Source organism: Lethenteron reissneri, chromosome 24 (assembly GCF_015708825.2).
Source record: "Lethenteron reissneri isolate LAM-NWPU_2019-01 chromosome 24, ASM1570882v1, whole genome shotgun sequence".
Taxonomy (NCBI): domain Eukaryota; kingdom Metazoa; phylum Chordata; class Hyperoartia; order Petromyzontiformes; family Petromyzontidae; genus Lethenteron; species Lethenteron reissneri.
The window spans coordinates 13,606,474-13,625,370 of NC_083802.1; the positions used below are offsets into that span (position 1 = coordinate 13,606,474).

General features: G+C 55.0%; 1 protein-coding gene across 2 annotated transcripts; it reads right to left on the bottom strand.

The window, feature by feature from the left end:
* Positions 1–2,784: 2,784 nt before the first annotated feature.
* On the bottom strand, positions 2,785–18,444 carry DCST2 (DC-STAMP domain containing 2). Of its 2 annotated transcripts, none has more exons than XM_061558353.1 (17): positions 17,895–18,444; positions 15,268–15,423; positions 13,565–13,829; positions 12,748–12,918; positions 11,268–11,369; positions 10,780–10,977; positions 9,900–9,965; positions 9,247–9,460; positions 8,924–9,081; positions 7,690–7,854; positions 6,856–7,023; positions 6,207–6,307; positions 5,768–5,898; positions 4,961–5,088; positions 4,440–4,536; positions 3,907–4,011; positions 2,785–3,620 (listed from the first exon to the last, which is right to left on the bottom strand). In XM_061558353.1, the coding sequence occupies exons 1-17, from the start codon at positions 18,015–18,017 to the stop codon at positions 3,521–3,523; spliced, it is 2,448 nt and encodes an 815-aa protein (XP_061414337.1). In that variant the 5' UTR covers positions 18,018–18,444; the 3' UTR covers positions 2,785–3,520. The 2 variants fall into 2 exon arrangements, with proteins under 2 accessions (XP_061414337.1, XP_061414338.1); XM_061558354.1 differs by having other exon boundaries at positions 2,786–3,617; positions 17,895–18,443.
* Positions 18,445–18,897: the final 453 nt, after the last annotated feature.

Sequence of the window (18,897 nt, forward strand, 5' to 3'; positions counted from 1 at the left end):
GTCACAAGCCCATCGTTCCTCCCAGGGACAAGCCAATGAGTTCAACGTTGCCGGGAAGTTCACAGTGGAAGTCACTGAGCTTTGCCCCGACCCCCCATCATAATAATCAGCCATGATCCATCCACTGCTGCATGAAGACGTTCTACGCCGTCGCCTCTATCCGTCGGGGACCTGCGATGCCAGTCCATCTCCCTTCTGCATGCGAGCCGACCCATTGATCCGTCTCCATAGTGGCCGCCGTCCTCTTGGACACGTTCTTGCCTTTGGGTGATATTTGCACACCTGTCAACCCCTTAACACATTCCTGCGGAGGCAGCTGGTAGGAACGTTGGGTTGCTCGGTCAATGGCCAGGGTCAACGGCGGCGTGGTGTATTCCGCAAATATGGCCGACTGTGAAGGCGGGCACAAGCCGGCGTGAGTAGGTTAAACGTTGAGTTTTATAAGGGCACCACGGGGTGACCAGCCCCTCCCCACCCAGCCCCTCCCCACCCTCCCCTCCCCACCCAGCCACAGCCTCCCCACCCAGCCCCTCCCCACCCTCCCCTCCCCACCCAGCCCCTCCCTGCACGACGGACACAATAATCCACTGTGGGCTGGTGTAACCAGGAGGTTCCGACCAGTATCGGTGCCCTACCTTATTACAGACCAACTCACACCTTATTGGTCACCCCATGTCCCCTTATACATCTCAACGTTCATCCTACAAAGTCGCATCACAAGGGAGAAACACAAAGACACATTTTTTTCCCCGTATCGAAACGGCTGTACGCCGTATGGACCCGAAAACTAAATTTCCCGGCACAAGAATACTGGGTAAACCGCATGGGTTGACACGGTATGGGTTTGATCAGTCTCCATCTCAGTGCGACGTGCCCGAACCCAAGCCCACTTAACCCTCCTCATCTCAACAGTCAACGTCTCTCGCGTCCTTTCCCTCGTCTCGCAGTGCACCTTCTGCACGCTAACCTCGCATGCGCGTCCAGCCCTTCTCCCAGTTCATTGAACACTGCCCACGTTCCCTGTTCGCCGTACAGTTTCCCTGCCATAGGCATGTGGAATTCCCACTGTTGCTTTCGGGGCTGTACATGTGAACATCATCACGCTCATTGGATGGTGGGGGAGGGGGGCGGGTACCACGTTGGTCTCAGCAGTGGGGGGTTGACCGGTCTATTGGACACTAAGACCTACACTGGGCTCGTAGCGTGTACAAGACGTCTTTGAACATCAATCACCTCCTACCCGAGGGGTCGGCGACCAAAATCACAAGAAGAGGCATTTTTTGTTCGAATCCCGTGGAGGGGGACGGGGACGGAAATACCTCAACATTTCAAGCACTTGACGCAGCAAATCTGGCTGTGACGGTCCCACCTGATGACGGAGACTTGTGTTGCCTCCGAAACGTCCTGATTTTTATAATTTTATTTTTATTCATTTTAATTTCATTTTTTACCTACGTGACTTTACCTAAAAAACTAAGAGTATGAATCCTTGCAGTCACGAAAGCTTCAAATCTAGAATGCCAAGCGCCGCAATGCGAGCGGTGGATACGGGGACGGGTCCGTCATAAGTAACGTCGCACCAAAGCGGTAACGAATACGGAGACGGCGGTGGGTTCAGCTGCTGACCCCTGACCTACGGTTAGGGTTGCCCCTCTGCTTAGGCAAACTCCAAACACTGGAACCAAACGCCGGCGTGAGCGGAGGGGTGTGAACCCTCTCGGCAAGCGAAGGGTCGACCGAGGACCCCCGCAGCATTTCCCAATCTTGAAAGCCCTTGCGAGAGAACGTATACGACACGGCGTATCAGTCGGAACGGTCTTTATTGCTCTGTGCAGTGAATGTGGAGAGCCTGGGCGTGCATCCGGGAGTCTTGCGCCATCCTACAGCCCCCTGGCGCGCCTGTTGCAGCTGATAAGCAAAACTTTTACGGCTGTAGCGCGATGGTTATAATGCCATTGTTAATGCTACGGCTGTAGTGCTACGGCTGTAGTTGCTGCAGGCTGTAGTTGCTGCAGGCTGTAGTTGCTACAGACTGTAGTTGCTGCAGGCTGTAGTTGCTGCAGGCTGTAGTTGCTGCAGGCTGTAGTTGCTATGGCTGTAGTTGCTACGGCTGTAGTGCTGCAGGCTGTAGTTTCTGCAGGCTGTAGTTGCTGCAGGCTGTAGTTGCTACGGCTGTAGTTGCTGCAGGTTGTAGTACTACGGCTGTAGTTGCTGCAGGCTGTAGTTGATGCAGGCTGTAGTTGATGCAGGCTGTAGTGCTACTGCTGTAGTGTATATGGCTGTAGCTGCTGCAGGCTGTAGTTGCTACGGCTGTAGTGCTGCAGTTGCTGCAGACTGTAGTTGATACGGCTGTAGTGCTACTGCTGTAGTGCTGCAGGCTGTAGTTGCTGCAGGCTGTAGTGCTACTGCTGTAGTGCTGCAGGCTGTAGTTGCTGCAGGCTGTAGTGCTGCAGGCTGTAGTTGCTGCAGGCTGTAGTTGCTGCAGGCTGTAGTTGCTGCAGGCTGTAGTTGCTGCAGGCTGTAGTGTTATGGCTGTAGTTGCTGCAGGCTGTAGTGCTGCAGGCTGTAGTTGCTGCAAGCTGTAGTGCTACGGCTGTAGTTGCTGCAAGCTGTAGTTGCTGCAGGCTGTAGTTGCTGCAGGCTGTAGTTGCTGCAGGCTGTAGTTGCTGCAGGCTGTAGTGTTATGGCTGTAGTTGCTGCAGGCTGTAGTTGCTGCAGGCTGTAGTGTTATGGCTGTAGTTGCTGCAGGCTGTAGTGCTGCAGGCTGTAGTTGCTGCAGGCTGTAGTGTTATGGCTGTAGTTGCTGCAGGCTGTAGTTGCTGCAGGCTGTAGTTGCTGCAGGCTGTAGTTGCTGCAGGCTGTAGTTGCTGCAGGCTGTAGTGTTATAGCTGTAGTTGCTGCAGGCTGTAGTTGCTGCAGGCTGTAGTTGCTGCAGGCTGTAGTGTTATGGCTGTAGTTGCTGCAGGCTGTAGTTGCTGCAGGCTGTAGTTGCTGCAGGCTGTAGTGTTATGGCTGTAGCTGCTGTTGGCTGTAGCTGCTGCAGGCTGTAGTTGCATCAGGCTGTAGTTGCTGTGGCTCCAGCTCGAGGTGCCGTAGCCCTGTGGCCACGTTACTTGTCAACTCAAACTCTTCCCCCCCCCCCACGGTGCATCGCTACATCAGGCGCATGCAGTGTGTGCAGTGTGGACGGGGTGCATTTACAAACATCTGCATCACAGCAAGATGACCTTGGCCCACCCGAGTCAATCCACTGACGAGGCCCCCCCCCCATGCCCACCCCACACTGTGTTGGTCGTAAACCCAGACTGACCAGCGTGGTGAAGTATGGTCAAACAACTTCCATCTGAGGCCTCTTCCTTCACCGGTTTGGTGCCGCATGGCTGTGAATGGTGCACCACGGACCATCGTCATTCTCCTCCTACTCCTCCCCCTCCTTTTCATCGTCGTCACCCTTCTCCGACTCATCGTCCTCGCCAGACGCCGACTAGTCCTTGTCGACGACACCGTCACCCTCGTTGTTTTACGAGTCTTCCCCGACCTCCTCCGCGCCGCGCCTCCTGTACTGGTACGAGAAGTCGAGCTTCTGCTCGCCGCCGCTGCCGCTGCCGCTGCCGCTGCTGCTGTGCAGACCGCACGTCGTTCAAGGGGTGCGCGGAGGATAGGTGGGGATGGATGGGGAGTCGACGGGGGGGATGGATGGATAGAGAGGTGGGGGATGAGCAGGGATGGACGGAGGTGGACGGGAGGTGAGCGGAAATGGACGGGGTCAGACGGGGAGGTGGGGGGGCATGAGCGGGCCTGGATGAGGAGGGAGGGGGATGAAGCGGGCCTGGACGGAGATGCACGGTGGATGGGTGGGTGTGTGGCTTTGTGGGTGGGGAGCCAAGTGGGCTGTGGGTGGGGTACCTCTCCGCGTCCCGCCGGAGTGCGCGCTCCGGCTTGTGCTTGCGTCCCCGCCGCTGCCTCAGGGACCCGCCGACCCTGTGGCTCAGCTCCTCGTCGCTCGAGTCCCTGCGGAGCCACCGGAGCGCCACAGAACGCGAGCTCGAGTGCCGTCTTCTTACAAAATCACGGCTTTACCATTTTCTCTCTCTCTCACGTTTTTACTCTGAACGTGTCGCCGGAAGCCGCGTCGGCGCTGACGGAGCGTTCGTCCGTAACGCTCGGGGAGCGGAGCGGGTGGGTCGCTCCCCCCCCCAACGTGAGAATGGCAACGCGAGAAGCGGATATCACGGAACTGCTTCCGAGACCCCTTCTAAGTGATTACGGTCCAAATGAAATGTTTTAGATCGAAGACCCATTTCTGTAGAACCGCTTTTTGTGTTTAGTTTATTGTCCTTCCACCGCACCGTACGTGCTAACCTCCGATTAGCACGTACGGTGCGAAAGAAGTTCAACGTACACACACACACATCACGTTAACAAGGAGAGCTGCTCACATGACTTGGCTGAGGTCGGAGAGGTCACCGTAGTCCGCGGGGCTCATGCACAGTGTGCACTGCTTCAGCTTCTCCATGCAGCCGCTGCAGTAATATCCTGATGTGGGGGGGGGGGCGGGGGGGGGTCGTGGGGTGGCAGTGGGAAGGGTAAGTGATGAGACTTTTTAAAAAGAAAAATTCTCCAACTTTGTTATCAACACTGCTGTCCCAGCAGACGCAGGAAAATGAAAACTGACTTTGGCACTGCTGCTCCTAACTCTTAATTCTTAACTCTACACCCTTGCCCGAACTCTAATTCCTAAATACAAACTCTACACCCTTGCCCTAAAGCCTCATCCTAACCACCAACCCGACGTGAAATACTACATTTCCTTAGCTGAGAGCTAAACGAGCGGCAATGGGCAGGGGACCACTAATGGGAAGGCGTGAACCCTGGTTGAACGCCTGCGATTGGAGGCACATTTTTGCGTCCAATCGCACCGTCGAAATTTCCGATGGTCGTTGCCCGCACCCCGACTTGCCCATGCATCCGGGCACGACGCAGTACTTGAAGGAAGAGCCGGAGTGCCTGGTGGCCGGGCACGCGCACGCCATGCAGTGCTTCTCGTAGATGCCCAGGAGGTTGACGATCGGCATCAAGCACGTGAAGCTGCAAATAAAAGGCAATTTTTGACAACGACCACCCCACGACGCGCTCCCGCCACGCTGCGGTACGGCTCGATATCTGGCGGCCAGACGCTCGCTAAATGCAGTTGGCCAAACCTCCCAGGAACCGTCCTGGTAGTGGGGCAACACCTCAAGGCTCCACACGGATGGATTCAAGAATCCACAGCTGTACCGCCATCTACTGGCCACGTCATGGTCCAGGCCTACAGCGCTTGCTAGTCCCCGCAGAGTTGTCCATCCCATCCGAGTCCTCACCAGCCTCAGCTGAGCTTCCAGGGTGATTTGGTCGTAGGAGTCTCGAGTACCTCCGACTCATCTTCTTGGTTCTTTCGGTAAAGTCACGTAGAAGAAAAAACAGATGCTGTCTCCCCGACAGACCTGGTCTTCACCTGAGGACGGCTGCTTGCGTTGTGGCCGAAACGTCGTGAGAATAATTTTATTATGTTTTATTTTTATTATTTTATTATTTCCCTTCTACGTGACTTTACCGAAAGAACCAAGAAGATGAATCCCTGCTTTCACGAAAGCTTTAAATCGAAATTATACCTCCGACTCGCTCGCTGCGGCTCTGACATCGGAGCCGTGAGCCATGTCTATACGTGGAGGGGGGGGGGGGGGGGGAGGGGGGGAGGGCGGCGCGAGAGTGGTGACGCCATGCCCACCGTGAGGCCAGGATGAGCAGGAAGCCGGAGTGACTGCCGTCCTTGGCGTTCTTCCGGATTGCCCTCCACATGGACTTGAGCTGGCCGGGCCGGCGGCACAAGATCTTGTTGTAGAGGAACAGGACGCGTTCCTGCGGGGTTCAACGGAACTAACTGCATGCGACGTGCACTCGTACAGATCTACTGCGGGTGTTATCAGGGATTCAATTCTCACTGGATGTTTTACCGACTCGCTGGACTCATGGTCCCCGGCCACATTGAGGGGTTTATAATTTATGAGGTGTGCCGCCCGCAGACGTAATTTCCAGGTCGTCGACCGATTTTTCGGCGCCAGTGAAGACGTGCACGACCCCTCGCTCTTCTCTCTCTCTCTCTCTGTGTGGCCGAGTGCCGCCCCTTAAATGGGCAACCCACAATGCACCGCGGCGCAGCCACTTACTCGCTCCCTGACGGGGTAGTAGTTGGAGCAGACGAGGCGGCGCAGGCGCATTCCGTACACCTGGAACACGGTCACGAATAATGCCAGCCCGAACATGGCGCCTACACAAAAACAAAGACAAACACCCCCGTGTAGCCTTATCAGACTGTTGGGGAAAGTGCTGACAGCGAGCACCTATGAAGGCCGGCACGGCACACGAAGGGGCTGGATGACTAGCACCACACCCGGCCAACTTTGTCTCCCTAGTGACGATGTTTACACACCGCACGAGGTGGTCATTTGAGGAGGTGGGTCCATAATAAGTAACGTCGCACCAAAAATAGGGGAGGCCCAAGACTGGTTTAGATAATCGTCACTGGTGTTGACCATGAGTGGGATTGCTGGGTTCATAGCGCAGCGCGCTACCACACTGCCAAACGTTGGAATTCTCTACCATCATCTGCGACCGTCTGGAACGCTCTACCTTCCGATATTAGGAATCCACTGGAGTTGTGCACTTCTAAATCTATAATGAAAACGTATTTATTTAGAACTGCTTTTTGTGTTTAGTTTGTTGTCCTGCACCCCCACCTCCGATTAGTACGGAAGGCTATGTTACGGTGCGAAAGAACTTCTACATAGATACCCTATCCACCCCTCAGCCTCTCACCGATGTGGAAGATTCTTGCCACGGGGAGGTAGCTGGGGCTGGGCGCGCACTTCTTGGTGATCACCTGGAACTGGCCATCCTGCAGCGTGTCGAAGGCTTCCGCCAGCACGCTGAAGATGTTGGCCATGATCCCGTCGCCCTCCACCTTCAGCTTCATCTTCACGGGGGCTGCGCCACGCACGCAACGCACGCACACAAACACGTCGTAGACCTAGCCGCTACGCAGGTGAAGCCGACTTTTGCACAAGTCGTCTTTTCATCGTTATCATTGCTGACACGCGGTAAGATATCGGACGATAACCAGAGTTGAGCCTGACGAGTACGCGGATGAGAGGCATGCCTGGGCATGGTAGGTGTTGCAGGCCTGGGCTTCGGTCGTGGCCAGGAGGTGATAACACAGCATTGGATTCCCAAATATGGCCTTCAGTGCAATCCCCACATATGTACGCATTTTCTCCGGGTGCTCTGGTTTCCTCCCACAAAGCCAAACGCTTTCCCTGCACCTCCGATTAGCACGGTTGGCTACGTACGGTGCGAAATAAGCTCAGCATGCGTACGTACGTAATCGTTACTGGCCAAATATCCTAATGCAGGGCCCTCCTGAAAAGAGTTTGGAGCCTCAATGTAGGCTTCAATTTGATCGACGAGTCGGCATGTGGCATGGCCCGGCGTGGCATCAAAGCGCAGCGGAGCGTATGCACGTATGTTGAATTTCTTTCGCGCACCGCACGTGCTCAACCATCAGAGGTGCCCTCATCATCGCAGCGGTGGATCGACACAAGCGCCGTGCGTGACGTCGCGCGACGCGGCGTGACGAGCAGCGCCGAGGCTCACCCTGGGCGAACACCTCGACGGAGAGGAACTCGGCGACGGTGTTCAGGATGCCGTAGACGCCGTGGTCGAGGCAGATGAAGAAGACGGCGTAGAAGAAGCAGCCGAGCCACTCCACGAAGTTGCTGCCGAAGATCTCCTTCTCCTCCAGCGACATGTACGGCGAGCCTGCGCGATTCGCGTGCGCAGAGCCCGCAGAGGCAAAGGTCCCCCCCCTCTATATTCTTAGGTTTTTTCGGTAAAGTCACGTAGGTAAAAAATGTAAAATAAAAATTTATAAAAGTAAAATAAAAATCACGACGTTTCGGAGGCAACACAAGCGTCCATCTTCAGGTGGAACCGTCACAGCACGATTGCTGTATCAAGTGAGAGAAATTCCAAGAAAACAGTCCTTGTATATATACTGGTTGAGGGTTGGAGGAGCCAAGGTAGGCCCCTGGATATTATTATTGTGAGGTTCGGTGCGGCTGAAGCACGCTGCTAGGAATGAGCCATTGTTGTGTAGACTGGTTGAACTCGGAGGTTCCAAGAGTTGGGGCACAATGCTGTTCGCAAGCAACTGTCGAGACCGGCACGGCGCACAAGGGCGAGGTTTGGCCAGAACCACGTAACGCGCCCGGCCACCTTCGTCTTCCCAGCGATGATGTTCGGATACCGCTCGGTGCTGATGTCGGCCGCGGCCGGGGGATCGAAACTCTGGCTACTGGGTTTGCAGCACAGTGCGGCAAACACCGCGCCACCACTCCCCAGACATACACAGACACGCTCGCCACATCGTGGCAACGGGGTCGGTGATGGTGTGACGATGCAATTGTCGACGCTGTCAGCGATGCCGGCGACGGCGGTGTGATGGTGACGGTGAGGGTGTTGTAATAGCGATGTGACGGTGTTGTCAAGCAATGTGGCAGCATTGGCGAGGGAGGAGATCACGGCGGTGGTCGTTGCTGCTGTGGTCACAAGCGACCGTCGCTGGCGATGGCGGTGCTGCACGTGTGTGGTGTGTGTGTGTGCGCGTGTGTGCGCGTGTGTGCGCGTGTGTGCGCGTGTGTGCGCGTGTGTGTGCGTGTGCCTGTGCGCGTGTGTGTGCGCGTGTATGCGCGTGTGTGTGTGTGCGTGTGTGTGCGCGTGTATGTGCATGTGTGTGTGCGTGTGTGTGTGCGCGTGTATGTGCATGTGTGTGCGCGTGTGTGTGTGTGCGTGTGTGTGTGTGTGCCTGTGCACGTGTGTGTGCACATACGCGGCGTGATGTAGCGCGACGCCTCCCCGCGGTTCAGCGGCAGCAGCGACTCCTGGCCGAGGCGCGTGCGGATCAGGTCGACGCGCACGAACCGCTCCGTGATGTACACGTTGTCGAAGTCGTCGCAGTACAGGAAGTTGTGTCGGTAGTACAGGCACCTGCCGGCCGGTCGCTCACTCAGTCAGTCGCTCCGCGTCCTTTATATTCAACCAATGAGTGAGGAGGCACAGAGATTTAAATCTTTCTTCGGATGGGGGTGGGGGGCGGTGGTGGTGGTTGGTGGAACCGGCGGGGGGGGGGGGGGGAGACGACCGGGCGCTCACCTTGCGAAGAGGTAGACGATGGCGACGAAGGCGACATCGGTGAAGAGCGCGATGACGTAGTCCAGGTACACGGTGCGGCGGTTCACCTCGGCCATGATGCTGCGCGCGATCTGCGGCGCCGAGGCGGAGGCCCCGCGGTCCATGCTGAACTTGTGGTGCACCGACAAGTTGAAGGCAAACTGGTTCTTCATCTCGTCGAGCTTCCTCCCGATCGCTGCCCCCATAGGGGCACGGGAAGCAGCGACAAGTCATTCATACAGAGCTTCATGTGGAGCGTCGACTTTGAATGCAAACCGCCTTCGATCCAAATCGCCCGGCGTTGTGCCAGATGGCGCCACATCTCGTCAGATCCCGGAGGCTAAGCGGCGTTGAGCCTGGATAGCGCTCGAATGGGCAGGCCGCGGGGTCAATAAACCCCCCGGGGATCGACAGCAGATTGAGAAAGGACAATAACTTAAGCTTTAATCTAGATTTGAAGTTTTATGCTTTGTGATAATATGCTGAGGCTGTGTTAAGGCGGCAGAAGTGGCCAAAAAACCCACACACAAACTATACAGAAAGAAACAACAACGACAACTTAAACGGCACATTGAACAACTTGGCCCCCGAACGAGGCTGCGCACGTGCGTGCAAAAAGCGTGAATGGCACTTACAGTCGGACACTTTCTCTTGGATGAAATTCTGAATTTTTTGAGGCACGAGGCAAAACACCTTCCCCACTGGGCAGCGGAGAGAGAGGACGAGACAAGATGAGCGAGACAACAACTTCCCCATCGCCACCACTCTCGCCACCACCAGCGTCATCGCCAACCACCGAAACACCACCCAGCATCACCCGCCATCAACAATCGCCCGCTGCCACTGCTCACCGCCGTCGCCACCACTATTAACATCGCCACCGTTCCTAACCACCAACTACCGCCATTCCCATAACCAAAGACAAAGATTCCGCTGTGTAGCCTTAACAGACTGTTTGGGCAAGTGCTGTTTGCGAGCACTACGAAGGCCGGAACGGCACACGAGGATGTGGGTGGCCAACACCACGCCCGGCTGCTTTAGTCTGCCGAGTGGCCATGTTCACACACCGCACCAGGTACTCATACTTAATTTGGAGCTTTCGTGACTGCAGGAATTACTCTTTGGTTCTTTCGGTAAAGTCACGTATAAAGAGAAAATAATAAATTCAATACCAGCATACGACGTTTCGATTGCAACACAAGCAATCATCATCAGGTCTAAATGAAATAGAAACACAAATCTAGGATACTTAGAAATGTAATGTAATACAACAGAGAGTCGGATAATATAACAGTCAACACCCTACGTAATCAACCGGGTACTCAGTTGAGGCTGAGTCGACCTAGACGGGGGGGGGGGAGGGGGCCCAGGACCGGGTTCAGATAATCGTCACTGGCGTTGGCCGTGAATGAAACTCGGGTCGCCGGGTTCGTCGCCACCAACCGCACGCCACCATCACCTGCCGTCCATCACCAGAGCTCCGCTCCCGCCCCCCCCCCCATACCCCCCGCTCACCTTTGACGATCTCGCACACCCACTTGACGCTGTTGACGATCCCGCACACCCAGTTGACGATCCAGTGCAGCTCCTCCTTGCATTTCCTGTAGCCGTCGTCCAAGCCGGCCAAGCATTTCTGGTAGGGGTCGTCGAAGATCTTGTTGCAGTTTTCACCGACGTTCATCAGCCAGTCGACGGCATTGCAGATGGACGTCCCTGCGAAAGGAGGACCACGAGAATGGGTAAAGCTTCCAAACGTCTGGCTATATCAGTGCCTACCTTGTTACAGGCCAATTCAGACCTTATTGGTCACCCCGTTCATCCTACAAAGTCCCCATCACAAGGGAGAAACACAAACAAATGGACAAAAAGATTTTGCCCCCATTGAAACGGCTGTACGCCGCACGGACCTGAAAACTCAATATCACTGTTAAAGAATCCGGGTAAACCGTATGGGTTGACAGCTGTGTGCGTGCGATGTGGCCGTGTGCGCAGCGCTCGCTCACAGACGAACATGACCCCCTCCTTGATCGCCGTGAATATTCTCCCCACTTCGCTCGACAGAGATTTCAGTTTGCCCGACACCGTCTCGATCTGGTCGATCATCCCTGTGGGGGAACAGGAGAAATGGTCACAGAGATGTGCACACACACGCACACACACACCCACACACACAAGCACACACACACGCACACACACGCGCACGTCTATGCAACACAAAGACAAAGAGATCGCCCGTATAGCCCACAGACTGTCGGGGCAAGTGCTGTTAGCGAGCACCTATTAAGGCCTGCACAGTACACTAAGGGGTGGGTGGCCAGCACCACTCCCAGACACCTGTGTTTCCCTAGTGGCAATGTTTTTACGCACCGCACCAGGTACTCATTTGACGCTGAGCCGACCTAGGGGGAGGCCCAGGACCTGTTGGCCGTGAGCGGGAATCGAACTCGGGATTCCAGGTTCGTAGCGCAGCGCACTAACCGCTACGCTACTGCTCCTCCTATGCAACACAAAGCACACACATACACACGCCTATGCAACACAATCCCCCTTACAGAATGTTGGGGCAAGTGCTGTCAGCGAGCACCTATGAAGGCCGCCACGGCACACGAGAAGGTTGTTTGTTATCGCACTCGGCACTAATTTGAGGCCGAGTCGACATCGGGGAGGCCCAGGTCCGGTTCAGATAATCGTCACTGGTGAGCGGGATTCGAACTCTGGTCGCTAACCACTACACTAAACAAACATGCACGCACACGTGTCTACACAACTCACACGCGCCGGACTGAATGCATGAGCACGCGCGCACGTGTACAGAAACACATAAGCGCACGTACACACAAAACGATGGGTATGCACATCTTGCATAAAACGCATGCGAACTTACACGCGTAAAAAACACACGCATTCATAAATACAGGTGTGTATGTGTGTGTGTTTCAGATTGAGGTGTGGGTTACAGTTGTGTGTTACAGGTTGCTGTGAAGAACGGTAGTGTAGCGGTTAGCGCTACGCTGTGCTACGAACCCGGCAACCCAAGTTAGATTGCCGCTCACGACCAACACCCAGTGACGATTATTTCAACCGGTCTTGGGCCTCCTCTAGGTCGACTCAGCCTCGAAATGACTACCTGGTGCGGTGTGTAATTATCGCCTCTAGGGAGACAAAGGCGGTCGGGTGTGATGCTGCCCACCCACCCCCTCGTGTGCCGTACCGGGCCTTCTTGGTGCCCGCTAACAGTCTGTGTCAAAGGCTACACGGCGGGGCACTTTGTGTTTGTGTTGTGAGCGGCTCTGACAATCTCTGGAATCGATCTCAGGAGCTTCAAAACCGGACGAGAAGCTCCCTCTCCTGGGCATGTGGCCGTGCGGCGGTCACTCATCATTCGCCCGTGCGCGCGTTTCCCTAGCAGCACTTGTGCGTGCGCTGCCCGGGTGCCGTCGCGTGCACCGCGGCCGGGAGACGCGGCGGGGTGGTGCCACCCACCCAAGAGCGGTGTGGCCGCCCTGCGGATCATCTCCCTGGTCTGGTTGGTGGCCATCTCGGCCCCGCAGGCCATGGAGGTGGCGAACGCTTGGAAGTTGTTCTTGATGTTCTGCGCGGGGCCCCTGGCCACCGTGAGCATGGCCATGGAGATGACGGCGATTCGGCCCTCCTCTGCGACGACACGGAGTGACGGGTGCGACATCGTTCAAGGCGTTAAAGCGCGTGGTGACGGCTCCTTAATGGCTCCTATCGTTATGAGACCTCCTTGACCAGTGGCAAAATATAGTAGTAGGTTTTTACCCTTTAAACTGGTACAAAACTGACACCTTTATACAAGGCATCATGTTTGATTGGTCCACACCCGAGACAGCTGTCTGGGGTGTGGACCAATCAACTTCAAGGACAGTGCATATCATTACCATTATCAGAGTTGTTTCTTTTTGTTTGCATTTTGACTGCTTGTGTTGCGGTTATTGCAAACATGATGCCTTGTATAAAGGTGTCAGTTTTGTACCAGTTTAAAGGGTAAAAACCTACTACTACGGCTTTTATCGTGTTCATTTTTTCTTACTTGGGTGGGTGGGGGGCACAAGAGAACCCTCCAATACCTTTGCAACTGAGCACGCTAAAAAGAAAAGGTAAGGCAGCATGAGAATGACGAGTTTCTTTATTCCTGTTGCTCTATGCCCCCCCCCCCCGCCGCACCACCCCGTACCGTTCCCGTTGCGTCGTATCGTGCACCGGTGCCCACTTTAATGAGGGGGGGCGATATTGGCAGATGAATTGAAGATCGGCCGACCGAAGCTCGCGCACTTACTGGAGAAGAGGTAGGGCAGCATGAGGATGAAGGCGGCGCGCACCGTCAACGAGAAGGCCATGCCCAGCGACAGGAAGGAGACGACCACGGCGGTGACGTAGGTGCACGTGGTGATGTCGTAGCCAAAGTCGAAGGTGATCGTGTAGAAGAAGAAGACGCCGATGATGAGCCCGAGGAGGAAGGCGCACACGCTGTGGGTGACCATCCACAGCAGCGACTGCATGCCCCCCCGCCCGCTGCGCTTCTTCTTTGTCAGCCAGGTCCTCTGTGCAAAACGAGGAGGGTTAGCGGCGCAGTCTTCATCAACGTGGAGCCTTTACAGAGCAGCGTGGAACCCGCAGTGGAGCCGCAGTGTAACCACCGTGGGGCTCGGAGAGAGCACGGTGGAACCACATTAGAGTCGCAATGGGGCCCATATTAATCACCATGTAGCCGCATGGAAACCCGTATATAGTACAGCGGAGCCTCAATAGAGCCACAGCGGAGCCTCAATAGAGCCACAGTGGAGCCTCAATAGAGCCACAGTGGAGCCTCAATAGAGCCACAGCGGAGCCTCAATAGAGCCACAGTGGAGCCTCAATAGAGCCACAGTGGAGCCTCAATAGAGCCACAGTGGAGCCTCAATAGAGCCCCAATGGGGCCTCAATAGAGCCCCAATGGGGCCTCAATAGAGCCACAGTGGGGCCTCAATAGAGCCACAGCGGAGCCTCAATAGAGCCCCAATGGGGCCTCAATAGAGCCCCAATGGGGCCTCAATAGAGCCACAGTGGGGCCTCAATAGAGCCACAGCGGAGCCTCAATAGAGCCCCAATGGGGCCTCAATAGAGCCACAGCGGAGCCTCAATAGAGCCCCAATGGGGCCTCAATAGAGCCACAGCGGAGCCTCAATAGAGCCCCAATGGGGCCTCAATAGAGCCACAGTGGAGCCTCAATAGAGCCCCAATGGGGCCTCAATAGAGCCACAGCGGAGCCTCAATAGAGCCCCAATGGGGCCCATGTATAGCGCCATGGCGCCGCTAGGGAGCCATCATACAGCCACCACAATGAGGCCAAAGAGAGCTATCATGGCATTATCACGGAGCCATTATGGAACCACAGTGAATCTACCACATCGCTAAATTATGGAGCCACCAAAGTGTAACAATGGGACCACAACGGTCCCTCCCTCGAGCCACAATGGAGCCCTCTATAGGGCCACAATGGAGCCTCAATAGAGCCACAATTAAGCCTCCGTGAAGTCACAATGTCCTCCATTAAGCCACAATGGAGCCATAACAGCAGCACGAAAGTGCCCATATAACGCGACGTCGATGGAGCCCAGGCAGTGCCGGATAATCCCAGAAGCAAAAGTAGCTACATACGCTACGGGCCCCGCACTTTCAAGGGCCATGCGCTAAATGCGTTCAAGTTATCAATTCCGGTTCAGTGATTATGCACTAGCTCTATTACTATAGTACTATACCGCCTTCAACTTTTATGAACGACTGAGTGTTTAAGGTTCGCGATTTGTCGCATTATCTGACCGTATAGCAAGTGCAAAAATACAATTACTTTACTGCGCGAGTTAAAAATTTACGTGTTTTAATATTTACGTGTTTTGGTTTTATTCAGGGCCCCTTCATATAACAACATATGCCTCGGGCCCCGCACTAGCTGAATCCGGCACTGAGCCCAGAGGCATGCAGCTTCAGCAGCCCCATCACCTTGATGCGGTCGGCCCTGGCGCAGTCCATCGTCTCGCACACGCGGCAGCAGCAGCAGCAGCAGTCGAGGCAGCCATCCCAGAGGGTGAAGTTCTCGGCCAGGTGGGGGAAGCAGAGGGTGCGGACCCAGCGCAGGGGCCCGATGCTCAGGATCACCTTGAGGGCCCCAGCAGAGAGCCACCCACAAAACCACAGACAAACATTCCCCGTATATCGATAATTGAGGGGGAGAGAAGTTTGTTTGTTAGATCGCGTACATATGTGTCGTTAAACCCGCCACCACCCGGCACAGCCAATGAACGAGGCTTGTACAGCACACCGGTGTGTCGGAGAGCCACATTTGATGAGGCTGATTGCAATTACTGGCGAAACGTCGCACTCGAATTGTAAATGTTTTTTGCTTTACTCTCCGACACACCGGTGGTGCTGTACTAGAGGAGTAGTGTGAGCAACCACGAGGTGGCATACAGAGGAAGGTGCGAGCGAGTTGACAGCGGAGGATGACGTCATGTCACGGGTGCTGTAAGGGGGGGGCACCTTCGAGAACAAAGGCGGGGCCGAGTTAGGGGGAGGAGCCGCCCAAGGGGTACTTAAGGGAGACCCGTGACGAGGGCGTGGTCGTTGTGGGAGCTCGGGGCAAGGATCGGCTGCAGGAGGTCTCTCCCGCTCGTCGCCGGACAGTGTTGGCTGAACCCCCGTCCGGGGCAGACGAGTGGGAGAGCCGAGGGGATAATAGCCGAGAGCGGGGCTCCAAGTATTCAGTGAGGATCGGCTGAGAGAGAGTGGGTTCTTCTCTTCTCGTTGCCGGGCGGTGTTGGATGAGCCACCGCCCCGGCACCGAGGGATAGCCGAGGGTAGGACGACAATGGTGTTCGGGGGTCCAGGTTAAGGACCAAGAATAGAGAGCACCTACCCCTGGTGTGAGCTTGAGTGCTGAATGTAAGTGTTTAATAAACGGCAACAGCCCTCATAGTAAATTCCGTCTCCGTGTGGTTCTACAATACAACACTAGAAACGAATTGGTACGTTTTATGTACGTTTGCATAATATTTGTCGCGAAAGTCTACTCGTTAAAAACCACCGTATAGCCTGAACAGACTGCTGGTGCAAGTGCTGTTAGCGAGCAGCAACCCATGAAGGGCCGCCACTGTGGCACACGAGGGGGTGGGTGGCCAGCGACCACGCCCGGCCGCCTTTGTCTCCCCAGTGTCGATATTTACACACCGCACCAGGTACTCATTTTGAGGCTGAGTCGACCTAGGGGAGGCCCAGCACCGGTTCAGATCATCGTCACTTGGTATTAGCCGTGAGCGGGAATCAAACTCGGGTCGCCGGGTTCGTAGCGCAGCTATATAAACAGAGCCGGTTCGAATCAAACGACCGCCTTGGGTAATAACGACAACAACGGTACACAGCACGACAGCTGCGTGCAAATACAGGACGACGACAACTACTACTCTGGTACACGAGGACAAAAAAATCAGAATAACTCTGATCCTTTCTGGCAATAAAGCGGTGTTCAAGATGTTTCAAACACCAAATTGATACCCTTTGCAAAGCATTTCTCAAACCCCCCCCCCCCCGTCACACATCGGTCACAAATGTCTGACCCCCCCCCCTAGGTGCGTGACGTCATTTATGGACGGCCCCTTATGGCAATAAAACAGGTGTTAAGATGTTTAAACACCAAATAGATACCTTTTTTCAAAGCGTCAAGTCTGCATTAACCACACGCACTCGTTGCCGGAAAGGGTCAGACTGATTTTTATTTTTTAAAGTATAATTTTGATACTGGCAAGAATATCCCACAAGATACTAGAGGACGCACAACGACCTTGCTGGTATCGTCAAGGAGTAGAAACGCAACTCCGCTCATCCTCGCTACAGCAGCGTCTTTTGGCTAAGCCATGGGACGGTCACCGCGGCCGTCTGGAACGTTCTCTCCATTCCGATATTAGGAAGCCACTGGAGCTTGGCACTTTTAAATCTACATCGATAAAGTCTTTGTTCAGACCTGCCATTTGTGTTCAATTGTACTTCCCCCGCACCTCCGTATAGCACGCTTGGGGGCCGTCCATAAATGACGTCACGCGATATTGGACGATTTTTGACCCCCCCCCCCTCGTCACACGGCGTCACAAAAAGTCAGACCCCCCTCGAATATGACGTCACAAAGCTCAACCATATTTCTATTTTGAAAATAAAACATGCTACAAATCGCTTTAAACTATTGTCATTGTAGTGCGTATTTAATGTGGCACTGCACTCTGTTGTAGGAGAAAACACGTATAAAAAGGAGGCGTTGGAAAACTTAAATTTGGTATAAAATTCACTTGAAAATGACCTCGAGTGAAAAACTCACTTCTCTACAACCGCTTTTTTGCGTTGAGTTGTGTCGTCCTCCTCCCCACGACCCCACCACCCCTGCCACAGCCTCCCCACGACCACAGTTGGCTACGTACGGCGCGAAAGAAGTTCGGCTCGTGGGGATCGCCCCTCGGACACGTGGCAATACCTCGCAAGCTAGAGACGGCGGGTTGCGGTGGGAGCCACCGGCATCTATCCAGCAGTGGATCGACCATGACCAGCGGTGACGGCGGTGACGAGGGCTGCACGTGTGCGCTCACCTGAGCCACGCAGGTGAAGAAGTCCACGATTGGCTCGACCACGGCCCTGAGGATGACGTTGGTGGCCCGCCTGCCGCACAGACACTCCATGCAGCCCGCCACCTTCAGCGCCGCCGAAGCCATGGCCGAGGGCTACGTGTGGCGGTGGTGGTGGTGTCGTGTGTGTTGCTGTGTGTTTGTTGTTGTGTGTGTGGCTTGCTGTGTTGCTGTGTGTGTGTTGCTGTGTGTGTGTGTAGCTGTGTGTGTGTGTAGCTGTGTGTGTTGCTGTGTGTGTGTTGCTGTGTGTGTCACCGTGTGTGTGTGTTGCTGTGTGTGTGTAGTGTTGCTGTGTGTGTGTGTTGCTGTGTGTGTGTTGCTGTGTGTGTGTAGCTGTGTGTTGCTGTGTGTGTGTAGCTGTGTGTGTTGCTGTGTGTGTGTAGCTGTGTGTGTTGCTGTGTGTATAGAGCACTGTATGTACAGTATATTGTACTGTATGTACAGTATATATTACTGTAGCTACAGTATCAAAGCGTTGTTGCGTCCTGCCGTGCGCCCAGGCGACCCCGACCCTTTAAACGGCTTCAGCGGCAGTCGGTTGACTCGGGACGCTTCGTCCGCACCGCACGTGGCCCAAACGCACGTGGCCCAACGCACGTGACCCAAACGCACGTGGCCCAACACACGTGGCCCAACCGCTTCAATCACAAACAAACACAAAACCACGACAATTCACGTTGGGGAGGGACCCAGGACGCACATTTCGTTGGACAACGACGACGACGTTCGAGACTTGTAGGGCGTCTTCGAATTTGCGGTGATCATTATCGACGCTGGTGTAGGGAGGGGTGGAGGTTATGAAGATGATGATGACCATGATGATGGTGGCAGCCAAACGTTGAACAGACGTCGCTGGGCTAACGTCGGTGTCCCAACTCGAGTGGCCGCACGGGACGAGATTCCTTCTCGGTCTGTCTCGGGAGGCCGATCGGGAGAGTGATTTGGGCGGTGTCTTGAGAGTCTTTCA